Source organism: Ursus arctos, unplaced genomic scaffold (assembly GCF_023065955.2).
Source record: "Ursus arctos isolate Adak ecotype North America unplaced genomic scaffold, UrsArc2.0 scaffold_11, whole genome shotgun sequence".
Taxonomy (NCBI): domain Eukaryota; kingdom Metazoa; phylum Chordata; class Mammalia; order Carnivora; family Ursidae; genus Ursus; species Ursus arctos.
The window spans coordinates 2,609,791-2,623,358 of record NW_026622775.1 but is presented as its reverse complement, the minus strand read 5'-3'; the positions used below and the strand labels follow the sequence as shown (position 1 = coordinate 2,623,358).

At 35.5% G+C, this 13,568-nt stretch overlaps 1 protein-coding gene across 4 annotated transcripts in view; it reads right to left on the bottom strand.

Moving 5' to 3' along the window:
- The window catches only part of AIMP1 (aminoacyl tRNA synthetase complex interacting multifunctional protein 1), a 32,647-nt gene that overhangs the window by 3,209 nt on the left and 15,870 nt on the right, over nucleotides 1-13,568 (bottom strand). For all 4 annotated transcript variants that reach the window (XM_044384231.3, XM_026499134.4, XM_026499135.4 and 1 more), the window contains exons 5-6: nucleotides 11,505-11,716; nucleotides 5,857-6,025 (exon numbers count right to left, since the gene is read on the bottom strand). In XM_044384231.3, coding sequence (XP_044240166.1) covers nucleotides 5,857-6,025; nucleotides 11,505-11,716 — 381 coding nt within the window. The remainder of the gene's footprint in view (nucleotides 1-5,856; nucleotides 6,026-11,504; nucleotides 11,717-13,568) is intronic.

Genomic DNA, 13,568 nt, shown 5'->3' with positions numbered 1-13,568 from the left:
GGGCTGTCAGTACACTAAGTGCTTTACATATATTTACTCATTCAATCCTCTCAGTACAACTACAGAAATGCTATTATTTTTTTTACAGATGTGGAAATTGAGGCACAAAGGTTACAGCTAAGAACTTAAAATATCAGGCAGGTAGCTAAGTGTTTCAAAAGTTAAACGTCACAAAACCCACACAAAATAGGTACCATTAAAAACTCCTTCTTATAGATAAAAAAGATGAGCCTCAGAAAGGTTCCCAGGTCACCCAGCACCGTGGAGTCAAGATCTGAAGCTTTAACTTCTTAACTAAGACTAATAATTTTCCAGGAACAAAGACTTGAACTAAAGATAAACTAGAAACTACTAAGAGGAATCTCTAAAGCCTGACTATTGCTTTCAACACACCAGACTCAATTACCTGGACACTCTGAATGTAGTTGTGAGACTTTATTCAATAAATGAAACAGATTCAGACAAATAAAATTTTGAGATTATAATTAAAACTTGTCACATTATAAAATATAAATTAGAGTTGAAAAGTCTTGGATGCAGTGTTAACTTTCTGGCTCACTCAAGATGTTCCTCAATAATATACTATTTGGTAGGGTATAAAGCTAGTTTGAAATGCAAGTTCAAATCACCTACCATGAAAAACATACCTAATATTTTAAACAATTGTGTTTTAATGAACTATATTGTCCAGAGAAGTCTTTCATCATTCCTGTGTATTACGTCCTTCCAATCATATTTTCCTGTTTTCCTTTTTTTTAAACCTTTTTGACATGCCTATCCAAAATAATTAAATGATATCAATAAAAGTTCTTAAACCTAAAAACTGAAGAGCCCCTGAAATTGCTAAACATATGCCAATAATCACAATTTGGAAGCGGTTACACATAATGTAAGAGAACTAATCCTTCAGAGACTATTTTAGGCCAACTCGTTGTAAACAAAGCACAGAGGGAATAGGAAATAGTTCAGAAAGGAGTTTGTACAGATGTAAAAAGCTGTGACCACCTTCTTAGAATTTAAAACCTACAGAAAGCAATAAATACAAATTCCAAAGTCCCAGGCATTCACAAGTCTGGAATAAAAATCAGTAACTTCATTTGAATTAGGCCATTCTTCTACACAGAATGCTCATTGATGATCAGCTTCTCTTTGATATCTACCATGTCCATAAAAAGCCTAGCACTAACTGAATTATTTTATGTTTGATTAACTAAGTTTTTGAGATATAATAATTGTAACTATTGCCAATTGTAGCACAAAAACTGAAGTATAACTTTGAAAATAGAAGTCAGTTAATTTGGGGTGCCTAAGAGGCTCAGTCAGTTAAGCATCTAACTTGCACTCAGGTCATGATCTCAGGGTCCCAGCATCGAGCCCGTGGCAGGCTCCGCTCGGCAGGGAGTCTGCTTGTCCTTCTACCTCTGCCCCTCCCCCCACTTGTGCTCTCTCTCTCTCTCTCTCTCTCAAATAAAATCTAAAAGAAAAAAGTGAATTAACTTTATAAAGCTAATCAATAGAAATAAGTGGTTTGGTGGTTCGAGGAATAATCTTGAGAATAATGAAGCAGATGCTCAGACCTGTTCTCCAAATACTGGGGGTGAGGGGGCGGTTTCCATGTTTTACTAGTACGTTTCTTTCTGTCTATCATTAACCAATTTATTAAGTTTCTACTCTACGCCAGGCATCTTTCTAGATGCTAGGAATATAGCAGTGAATAACCACCATAACAAAAAAACCCAGAAATCTCGATTTCATGATGCTTACATTTCTCTGTGTGGGCAGACAATAAATAACATATAGTACATTAGATGATAAGTGTTTCGAAGAAAAAAAAAACATTTAAAAGATTTCAATAGGATGAGGAACCAAGTCATGTAGCTAACTGGGCAAAGAGCCAATGGCTCAACTGGAGTCATCAATGAAGATGTGTGGAGTACAAGAGGTAAATGGAGATAATGGGAAGCCATTAGAAGAACTTGGGCTTGTACTCTGGGTCAAACGAAATGCTTTTTAATAGTTCTGGGCAGAGGAGTAATATAACGACTAACATCAATTTCCCTGCTATCATTGAAAATAGATGGAAGAATGGCAAGGGAGATCATTTAGGTTTTGACTTCCCAACAAGAGATGTTGGCACAAGGACCAAAGTGGTAGTGGTGTAGATGAGAATGATTCTAGATAGGCTCAAAAGGTACAATTACTAGGATTTTCTTTTTCTTTCTTTTTTTTTTAAGATTTTATTTATTTATTTGACAGACAGAGAGACAGCCAGCGAGAGAGGGAACACAAGCAGGGGGAGTGGGAGAGGAAGAAGCAGGCTCCCAGCGGAGCAGGGAGCCCGACGCAGGGCTCGACCCCAGGAACCTGGGATCACGCCCTGAGCCAAAGGCAGACGCTTAACGACTGAGCCACCCAGGCACCCCTACTAGGATTTTCTGAAGAAGATATGTGAGAAAATAAAAAGTTGAGAGAATGGAGTTTTTTCAGATAAGATGGGAAATACTATGGAAAAAGGGAATTCTAGGGGAAAGATGGGGATATGTATTCTTCCTTGGTATATGTTAGTGAAAAAGTCTAGTAGGCAGCTAGATAAATGACTGGATAAAATAGCCAAGAAAATGAACATGGAAAGGAAAACAGAAGAGGCTAAGTGTGGAAAGAAAAAGAGAAGAGGGCAAGGACCAAGGTCTGGGATACTTCAATGTTAGGTGGTCAGGGAGGTGGGAAAGAATCAGCAAAGGAGATAAGGGCAGCCAATGAAGGACAGCCAATGAGAGGACCACCAGGAGAATGTGGTGCCAGAAACCAGGTTAAGAAAAAGACTAAAAACTAACCACGGATATTTAGCTACAGAGATTAATTCGTGATCTTGATCACGACAGTTCTGGGCAAATAATGAGCAGAAAAACCTGACTGAAATGGGCTTTGGAGAGAAGAATCAAATATAGACAAGTTTGAAAAATCAAATTTAGACAATTGTATTTTTTAATAATAAATGGATCAAAACATTCAACACTCTCATATATATCAGACATGCTCTGTGATTAACCACTAATTACATTTATTAATAAGACAATATCAATAAAAATAAACATGATCTTGGAAGTTAAAAGTCTGAATACAAATTGTCATTTATTACTAGACAAAAGAGTGCATTGTCAAAAAGTTGCTGTCACTGCCATTGTCTTCTATTTGTTCTTCTATGATTGTCAAGCTATTTTTGCTTGGTGCTTTGGGACTAGTTACCACATTTAAATACTAAAATGCATAGCTTCACACATTGAAAATTTTAAAAGTACTGGGTGGTGAGGGTTTCTAGCCACTGTTATAAAAATATTATTTGGCATTTTCTAAACTCTATGTACTTTTTGGATTTATAGTTGGAATAAACAGTTGTTAGGGTAAAAGCCTTTTCAAGGCCAAATAGCACTTCAAAGATTTGAGCCCCAATTGCAATTTTTATACCACACTTTATATAACATGAAATGTAAGTCTCCAAACACTGAACACATCAAGTGAACATCAAAATGTACCAGCAGACACCTTAAGCTTTAAAATGTAAAACAGATGCTGAAAAATAAAGCACTGATAAATCATGGCTCTCACTGGAAAAAGAAAAAAAAAAGTGAAAGTAATGGCCTGTTGTGTAAAATTAACTGTTATTTCCTCTCAGATTTATGGCTACAGAAGCGACTGATGTGGAAGCATAAGCAAGATGGGTATTAACAGACCTCACATCCTAAAATTTATCAATTACTTGATGCTGTTCACCTTGGTTAAGCTATTATAAATGATAAGAAAATAACTTCACAGGCCATTTTAAGGGTTAGGTTTTTGTTTTTTTTTCACTCTACAACTATTTTTCGTACCTTCTCCACAAATCCATGTGCTGAGGCACAAGGGGAAACTATGAATTTGCAGGAAACATCAGACTTTGGAACAATGTAAATATAAACACACAAAGAGCCAAACGGACAGATTAAAGAATATAGTGAAGACAAGAAATCCATATGGGGCTATAAGCATCTCTAATGCTACGTCACTAACTAAAGAAAATCTTTCAATTTACTCAATAGTAGCATTCAGATAAACCTGATTCAAGTGCTGAAATATTACCTGTTAATTCTTTGAGATAAGGGAATGAAATTGTGATAGAAATAAAAGAATTATAAGCCTTCATTAATGAAACAGTCCATATTAACTCACAGCAAGCAACAATCAGCAAACAAAAATGCTACAGTATTAGAAATTCTGGCACATTTATTGTTTGATCCCTTCACTAAAATCTATATAACCTTAAGCAAGTAGCTAAATCTTCTTGGGCCTCAAACCAAATCTGTAAAATAGTGGGTTATAGTAGATGATTTCTTCCAGTTCTAAGCATGTAACTCTATAATTTACATCAGAAAATAAAACTTAAAGAAAACATACTAAATCTTAAGTGTTTAAATAGAAAGGAAGACAAATGTTAACTTGGAAAGGTAAACAGAATTTCCTTGTTTAAAAATGCATGCTGAATCTTAAAGGGAAAAGTTTACTTTTATTTTCATTCTATTCCAACTTAGTGAGTAAGACTTCTCAACAGAATTTCAGGTTTGTCAGGTATACAAATGATGATTTATCCCCAAGTGTGAGATTTGGGGAAGTGTTTTGGTACTGTGGTAGCACAGTGGTAATTATATGCTCCCAGGACCAAAAGCCATCATGCTGCTTTAAGAAATGATTCTAAATGGGATTTTCCCAAAACCTAGTTTAATGAGAAAGAGTCTTAGAACACAGACCATTATCGTTTCCACTCTACCAAGGTTCAAAACATACATCCAAAGACAGATACTTGCTAAACAATCTCTGCGTTTTTTAGATTAGTCTACTTTTGATTAGGAGGGTGGAGCTGAATTTCAAGAAAACTAACCCATGCTTTCATCCGTATTTTCTATCTTAGTCCAATGTTAAAATCCTTCATATCCTAGTATTTTATCAAACACAATACAGTTAACATAGGATTAAAAAAACAGGTCCATCTAATCACATCAGCCTTGCTATTAAAACTCAGCTGTTTCTGTAAATTTATCTCCAAATCAATTCTGACTTTTAGATCTGATTCTCCCTGTTAGCCTAATTTACTTCTACTTTCCCTATTATTCTAATCAAATGAACAACCTTAAATTAAATGCGTATCTTTTGATTTCTAACTATTTCTACCTCCTTTTAAAATATTTATTCTGTATCTGACAAGTTCTCTTTTGCTTCAATGACCTATTTGAAGAAACTTTTTCACACATTATGAAGCTTCATCTGTCTCAGGAACATTTTACTGAAGAAAACAAGCAAAATAAAAAGCAACTTCCTTTGAGATTACTACAATAAATACAAGTTTTAACTCAAAGTTCTTCCTCTATATCCTAAAGTCAAGTAATAGCATATACAAGTACATTATTAGATGGACTTTGAGAATTATACATTTCTTCCCCATGTATGAACTTTTCTTCTTTTTGTTTTTCTGTGCTGCATTCTGAGATAATCTATAGCTTCAAAGACTCAGCAGCACATTAATTAGTTCTCTATCCATATCACACTTCTGCTATGTAAGTATTATTAGCATTTTCCCTAGACCAAACCCTCTCTAGCATTTTATGCAATGTATGCATTCATGGGGAGGGTGATGGTTAGATGGTTGTGTTTAATGTTCGAACCAATCTCAAGAAACTCAATAATAAAATCTCAATAATAATGGTCACTTAAGGTAAAGCCCTGAAGTCATACATAAGATTGATTTTAACTAAATCAATTTTAACTAAACATTAGAAGAAAACATGGTTTCCAAACTGTTTTAAATAATGACTAATAAATACTTACCAGGAAAAGCATCAAAAACAATTCTGTCTCCAGGAACAGACCCATGAGGGGGTGCCAAGATTTCAACCTTCTCAGGTGAACTAGCACACATCACCATTGCTTGAGACACTACTCCCCTCATCTTTGCAGGTTTCAGGTTACAAAGTAAAATCACCATCCGATTTTGCATCTGTGTGAAACATGAATTGGTGACTAAAGATGTACAGAGATTTACATGATCACACCTAGAATACACTGAGGTACATCTAATATGCTAAACATAAAATGTTCTATTTTTGTAGATGTATCTTTGTCTCTGTGTCCAAAATTTTTTACTGTTGTTATGAAGCTATACATAAACATTGAACAGAAATTCCACAAACTGACAGCACATTACAGTTAAAGGAGCACAGGCACGACTTTTCAGTTAAATAAGTTTTAGACTGAAACAGATTTGGTTTTGAATTTAGCTGCCATGTACTAGCAATGACGTTATATAAAGCTGAAGTGTTTTTCCTCACAAAATGAGGAAAATGATACCAAATTTAAAAAGCCAACTCCAGGATTAAATTGTAACATGCATGTAAAGCATTTAGCTTAGTGTTAGCACTAAAATAAATGAACAATCCTTTTTCTCCCTACATATTTGATCATTTCCAATACTATGTAAGATCCATTTCTTAGTTTAAAAATTACTCTTGGGACTCTGTCGCTCTCGGGAAGGTACGGAGTAGGAGGATCCTGAGCTTCCCTAGTCCCAGACACATCAATGAAATAACTACATCTACTGCAACTAACTCTGAAATCCACCTGAAGATGGACAGAATTGGTTATCCACAGCTAGAGAGAAGACAATATTGACAATGATAGAAAGAGTGGAGACCAGTTAGGAACCTTGGCAAATAACCACAAACAGGAGGGATACCACAAACACAGAGGAGTGAGAGGGTCAGATGGACCCAAACTGGGAAAATGAGTCTTCATAAGATCTGGCTTTGAAAATCAGCAGCATTTAACTCCAGAAGCTTTAAAACTCAGCAGGGCTTAACTGGGAAAACGAGGGGGTGACAGTAAATTGAGTCTTCACACTGAAAAGAGCCATCACTAGACACAGTACAAAAGCAGCAGTTTGGAAAGTGCTTGAGGTATATGTGAAGGAGATTTATTGACTAATCTTAGGACACGCAGGAGGGGCAAAGATCTACAGGAAATATCTCTGGGAAAGAAAGAGGTGCTAGAGGGCGTCATTTTTCTTGCCCTCTGCCCCCTAGATGGCCTGAAGCTTGCAAGAGCCAATGCTATCTCTCTTCACCTAACTTACCAACCCTACATGCCCTCCACCCCAGCATTCCCCGCAGCCAAGTACCCCTAATCTACCTGCACCAGAAAGTGCCCTTCCAAAGGAGATCCTACTATGTCAAACACAGCAGGCAGGGCTTAGACCACTCCAAAGCGACAACTGCCCTGGAAAGAAAGGGACCTTTACGCCAGCATAACCACAATTCCTGCAAGAAGTTCTCTTTGTAGGCTGCACAGGGAGCAAGCTTTGCCCTTCGTATGCCTGTAGCTGTTGCAGAGGCTAACTGCAGACAGTTAAGATGAGTGCTGGCCCACCAGTGAGCTCACAAGCCCCTCAACAACACTGGAAGTAAACCCTGCCCAGTGCAAGAACAGGCATCAAAGAAAGTCATTCTAGCCATAAGCATACTCTCAGTCAGAGCAATCTTGAAAAAGAACAAAACTGGAGGCATCGTAATCCCAGATTTCAAGATACACTACAAAGCTGTAGTAATCAAAACAGTATGGTACTGGCACAAAAACAGACACACAGATGAATGGAATAGAATAGAGAGCCCAGAAAATCTACGACAAAGGAGGCAAGAATATATAAGGGGAAAAGAAAGTTTTTCAATATCTGGTGCTGGGAACATGCAAAAGAATGAAACTAGACCACCTTCTTATACTAAACCCAAAAATAAACTCAAATGGATTAAAGATCTAACTTTAAGACCTGAAACCATAAAACTAGAAGAAAACAGAGGCAGCAATTTCTTTGACATAGGTCATAGAAACATTTTTCTAGATAATATCTCCTCAGGCAAGGGAAACAAAAGCAAAATTAAACTATTAGGACTACACCAAAATAAAAAACTTTTGCACAACAAAGGAAACCATCATCAAAACAAAAAGGCAATCTACTAAATGAGAGAAGACATTTGCAAATGATATATCCCACAAGGGATTAATATCCAAAATATATAAAGGACTTATACAATTCGACACCAAAAAAAAACCCCACAAACAAGCCAATTAAAAATGGGCAGAGGGCCTGAGTAGATATTTTTCCAAAGAAGACATACAGATGGCCAACAGATATATAAAAAAATGTTCACATCACTATTCATCAGGGAAATGCAAATCAAAACCACAATGAGGTATCACCTTACAACAAGCAGAATTGTTACTATCAAAAAGCCAAGAAATAAGTGTTGGCAAGCGTGTGGAGAAAAAAAGAACTCTCATGCAGTGTTGGTGGATATGTAAACCAGTGCAACCATTGTGGAAAGCAGTATGGAGGTTCCTCAAAAAATTGAAAATAGAAATACTGTATGATACAGTAATTCCACCACTGGGTATTTACCCAAAGAAAATGAAAACCCTAATTCAAAAAGATAATATGCACCTTTGTATTTGCTGCAGGATTATCTATAATAGCCACGATATGGAATCAATTCCAGTGTCCCGATAGATGAATGATAAAGGGGTGTGTGTATGTGAGTGTGCGTGTGTGTGTGTGTGTAGAATGTTCATAATGTGGACCATAGATATAATGGAATATTACTTGGCCACAAAAGAGAATGAAATCTTGCCATTTGAGACAACATGGATGGACCTAGAGGATATTATGTTAAGTGAAATATATCAAACAGAGAAAGACTATCCTATATTATTTCACTTACATGTAGGATCTAAAACACAAAAGAAATAAACAACAGACTCTTAAATACAGGGAACAAACTTGTTGTCAGAAGGGAAGTGGATGGGAGGATGGGCAAAATAAGTGAAGGGGATTAAGAGGTGCAAGCTTTCAGTTACAAAATAAGTAAGTCATGGACATGAAGAGTACAGCGGAGGGAATACAGTCAGTATTTTAGTAACTTTGCATGGTGACTATACTTATTGTGGTGACCACTGAGTAATGCACAGAAATGTTAAATCACTGAAACAACTGTACACCTGAAATTAATATAATATTGTAAGTCAAATATACTTCAATAACAAATACCAAAAAAAAATACTACTAATCATTTATTCAAGCATTATGTACACTGCAATTAACATTTAGGGCTATTTCCACAATTTGTTATAGAAGTGAACAGAAATTTCTTTAATCTTCAAAAGTTGAGGTGTCTTAATTTTTCCCCCAATTAGCAAAAATAAGGAACACAGTTGTTTATATTCTTTCAATAGGCTTAGAGTAAAATGGCATATGAGAGAACTATCACCGCAGGGGAAGAGAAAAGGCACATTCTAAATAAAATATGGTTTTAAAAACAAATGTTATGGTAAATCTACCCCCAGATTCTGATTTAAAATAATAATAATAATAATAAGCTTAAGATTCAAATTCAAGAGGTCCCCTTTTCGGAGGTCTTCATGAATTAAGATCTTCATACAAATAATTTAAAAATGCCACCTAGGAAAAAATAGTTATAGCAAATATGTACAAGAAAAAACAAAAGGGTTAGCTATATGCAACTGCTAAGGCATCAGATGATACCCATGGACCTTTACCTTAGAAAAATACACAATCTACACAGTGTAGTATGCAATTTGTGGGGGCAAAGTGCTCCTGCTTTATAAAATGTTTAATACTACTGCCTTGATAGGTTAGATACAGATGTGTATATAAATAGTTTTGCTTAAGGCTATGAATGACAGCTTTTGGAAGACAGGACATTTTCTGCAACTTATGGGAACAAAAAAGATGGAAGCCCAAAGGAGGAGAAGTTTTTCTAATTTGAGCTGGCTTAAGATCAATTGGTTCTTTTCTCCAGGGCTTCTTATGAACCTAACTTCATAAGTAGTTATGAAGAAGTTCTGGTCCTACACAAGACAAATGTTAAACAGGAAAAAAAAAAAAAAAAAAAAAAAAAGGCACGCGCATGAACCAAGTCTATCTTTTTTTATAGATAAGAGAAACTTCTTCACTAATCTCATTTCCATTTTTCTCCCCTCAACAGAGCCAGATGATCCTATTAATATATGAGGCAGACCACATTTCTCCTTAGCTCAACAGTTGTCCAATGGCTTTCATCTCACTCAGAATAAAAGCCAGTCTTTACAGTGATCTATAAAATCCTATGTCATTTGGCATCCTTATTTCTGATTTCATATTGCATGACATTTCCCCTTATTTACTCTGCTATAATGACATTGCTTCCTGCTGTTCTTTGAACATGCCAGGCATACATCTGACTTAGAACTGCCTGAAATACTCTTCTACTAGAGAGACATAGGACTTTCCTTCATTTTCTTAGACCTTTACTTAAATGTCACTTTCTTTGTGATGTCTTCCCTAACCACTTTATATAAAATGACATCATCCTAACTGCAACAACTCCTAGATTCTCTCTACTTTTTCTTTTAATACTTACCACTATTTAATATACTATATATCATGATTTTCTGACTCCCTCACAGGGTTGTAAGCTTCACAAAGGCAGGTTTTTGTTTTTCGATTTTTCCCTAAATAGATCTACCTATCTACCTACCTATCATTTTAATTCACTGCTATAGCCCTTGTCTAGAATAATTCTGGTACACTGCAGGTATCCAATAAATACTTGCATCTGAAAGTATGAATGAACGAATGAATGAAAGTGGGGATTTATCCACATTCACAAAGCCAATAAGCAACAGAGTTGGCAATGAACGGAGAAGCAGAACTATTTTAATATTAAAGTCTACAGCCTCTGCAGGATCTCCAAAGCACCATGGGGCAGAGGAAAGAGATAACTCAAATTACTGTAGAACATGTCTTCAAAGACCAAATTAAAATCATTACTGCCTCATTTTTTCCACTACCATCGGAAATACGTATGTGTTTGTGTCTATAAACGCATACACACACATATTTTAAATGCCTAAGTAACAACAAAATACTAAATATCCAGTTTTTAACAAATAAATACCATTAAAAATTACAAGTTTAATCTCCATGAGCCTCTCTCTTCTTTTTACTTCAAGCATGAAAATATTTCTTGAGTTATTAAAAAAAAAAATCTCACTTTAGACTGATGCCTTCTGGGTTTATATAACAGTGATTATAAAAAATCAAGGAGTAATAAAATTCCATGACAGAACAATGATGATAAAAATATTTATAATGTATTATACATAAAATACCAAACTAAAAACATTTTAAAAACTGAGAAAAAATAATGCACTTTTCTTCTTTCTATCTTCATGAATTTGACTCTTACAATGCTATTGCAAGTTTTTGGTAGTTTTATGTACTTATATGGTGAAAATTATTTTATTAAAATTAACCAAATGAACTAATCAATATTGGCTCTTGTTGCATGGTCACCTAATACAAAATTATACGGGAAAACATCAAGAAAAAGTGACATGTATGCAAAAGTAATTTTAACTGTACAGATTACCTGTTCAAGAGGAACATGATTCACCAAGCCACTGACAACTGTTCTTGGGGCTGTTTCTCCAACATCTACTTCTTCCACATATAAAGAATCTGCATCAGGGTGTTTTCTGGCAGTGATGATACAACCAACTCGAAGATCCAGACGAGAAACATCTACTGGCTTAGAATCAGCACTTCCTGCTACCGATTGCTGTTTTTTCTCCTTTTTCTCTCCTACGAAATATTTATTAATGGTTAAACATTGTAAGTAAAACAAAAGTAAAATAAACTAAGAAAACTCCCTAACATCGATACTGATGAGCCTTAAAAGAAAGAGTGTTTATCTTCTACCTTCATTTCAGTAATAACAAAGGAAAGAATTATTCAAGTTATAACATCTCAAGCCCTATTTTGGCTGTTTCTCTGTTGAATAACTGTCTAAATCTCTAGTTAAAGACAGAGTAGAAGTTGGTAAATTACGTTCATTCATTTACGTATTGTCTATGGATGCTTTTACTCTATGGCAGAGTAGTTGTGATAATTGACTTTATGGTCTGCAAAGCTTAAGGTATTTACTAAATGGATATTTATTGAGAAAGTCTGCCTTTCCCTGAAACAGAACTGGAGAAAAATCCTTTAAAATTTTTACTGTGACTCTTTAGAAAGGGAAAAATCCTTTATTTAGGAAGAACACCACAATCAGTACCAGCTAAGAGAATGAACTACAATCAAATATAATTTCACTGACAAAATGTTTCTCTCTTCAGTTAAACACACCAATAAGTATACAATGAATTTCTACACTTCTTGTATTTCTCAGAAGACTTATTAGGGCTTTAGGTTTATCCACAGCAACTGAGCAGAAGAGATCATTTTATTGTTTTGTTTTGTTTTGTTTTAAGATTTTGAAAAAGAGAGTGTGCGCATGCGCGAGCCAAGGTTGGGGCGGGAGCAGAGGGAGAAGTAGACTCCCTGCTGAGCAGGGAGCCCAATGTGGGATGATGTGGGATTTGATCCCAGGACTGCGAGGTCACCACCTCAGCCGAAGGCAGTTGCTTAACCGAATGAGCCACCCAGGCCCCCCTATTCTGATTACGTTTTAAAAATCCTCCTGTTTATGTCAATAATCTAACTCTTACTAGCATTTGATTACTCTGGCCACTGAGTCGAAACGCAACCTGTGAAGAGTTCATATTCCTTAAGTTTACATCTAGCTTCTCTAGCAGAAAAAAATGTAAAACAAAATAAAAACTTATTTACCTGCAATCTACAGGGCAGAGATAAGCATGCAGTTGTGGCTTAGAAGCTCTCCTTTTCAACCATACTTTAATCTTTGAGCAAATATTTACTGAGATCTAAGGCACTGAAACTCTCTTTTAAGGAAGATGGATATACATAACGAACATATGACAAACATCACATACACAAAGAAATAGAGCAACACAGAGATGAATAATTCTGCCTGGAGTAGGAAAGAATGATTTTGTGTAAGGACATTCACAATTATACAAAGACAGTTTACAGAAGAAGAGGTAGAGCTAGCTCAAAATAATGGGCAATTTCTAATCTAATTAACAAATTTTTAAAAATTCCATTTTCCATGTATAATATTAGCAAAGACTTTTTTAAATGGTAAAAACCCAAATGATATAGAAATAAATATATAAAATTACTAGAAGAAAATACACCAAAAATCTTAACAGCAGTTACCTTTGAGTGGTAATCGATGTATTTGATAAAATGCAGTATAATAGTACATCTATATATCAACCTGTATTTTTAACTTCAATCTACTTCCTAGGCATCTGAAATACTTTTATCAGGGGTCCACATTCCAGAGGTGACTGCAAATATCCACATCTCTACTAAGAACTTAGTCATCATAAAAGACTTTAAGAATATTTCCTTAAAAAATAAGTGATGCTCACATGTGGCAGTCTAGAAAGCCTGTATGGTAACCACAGTCTCTGCATGAACAGAATTTTGGAATCTGGCAGTTGTAGCAGCCAAATGCCACCGAAACAGCCCTGTATTCCAACACTGTCCAAAACGGTAGCTGCCAACCACATACAGCTATTTATATTTA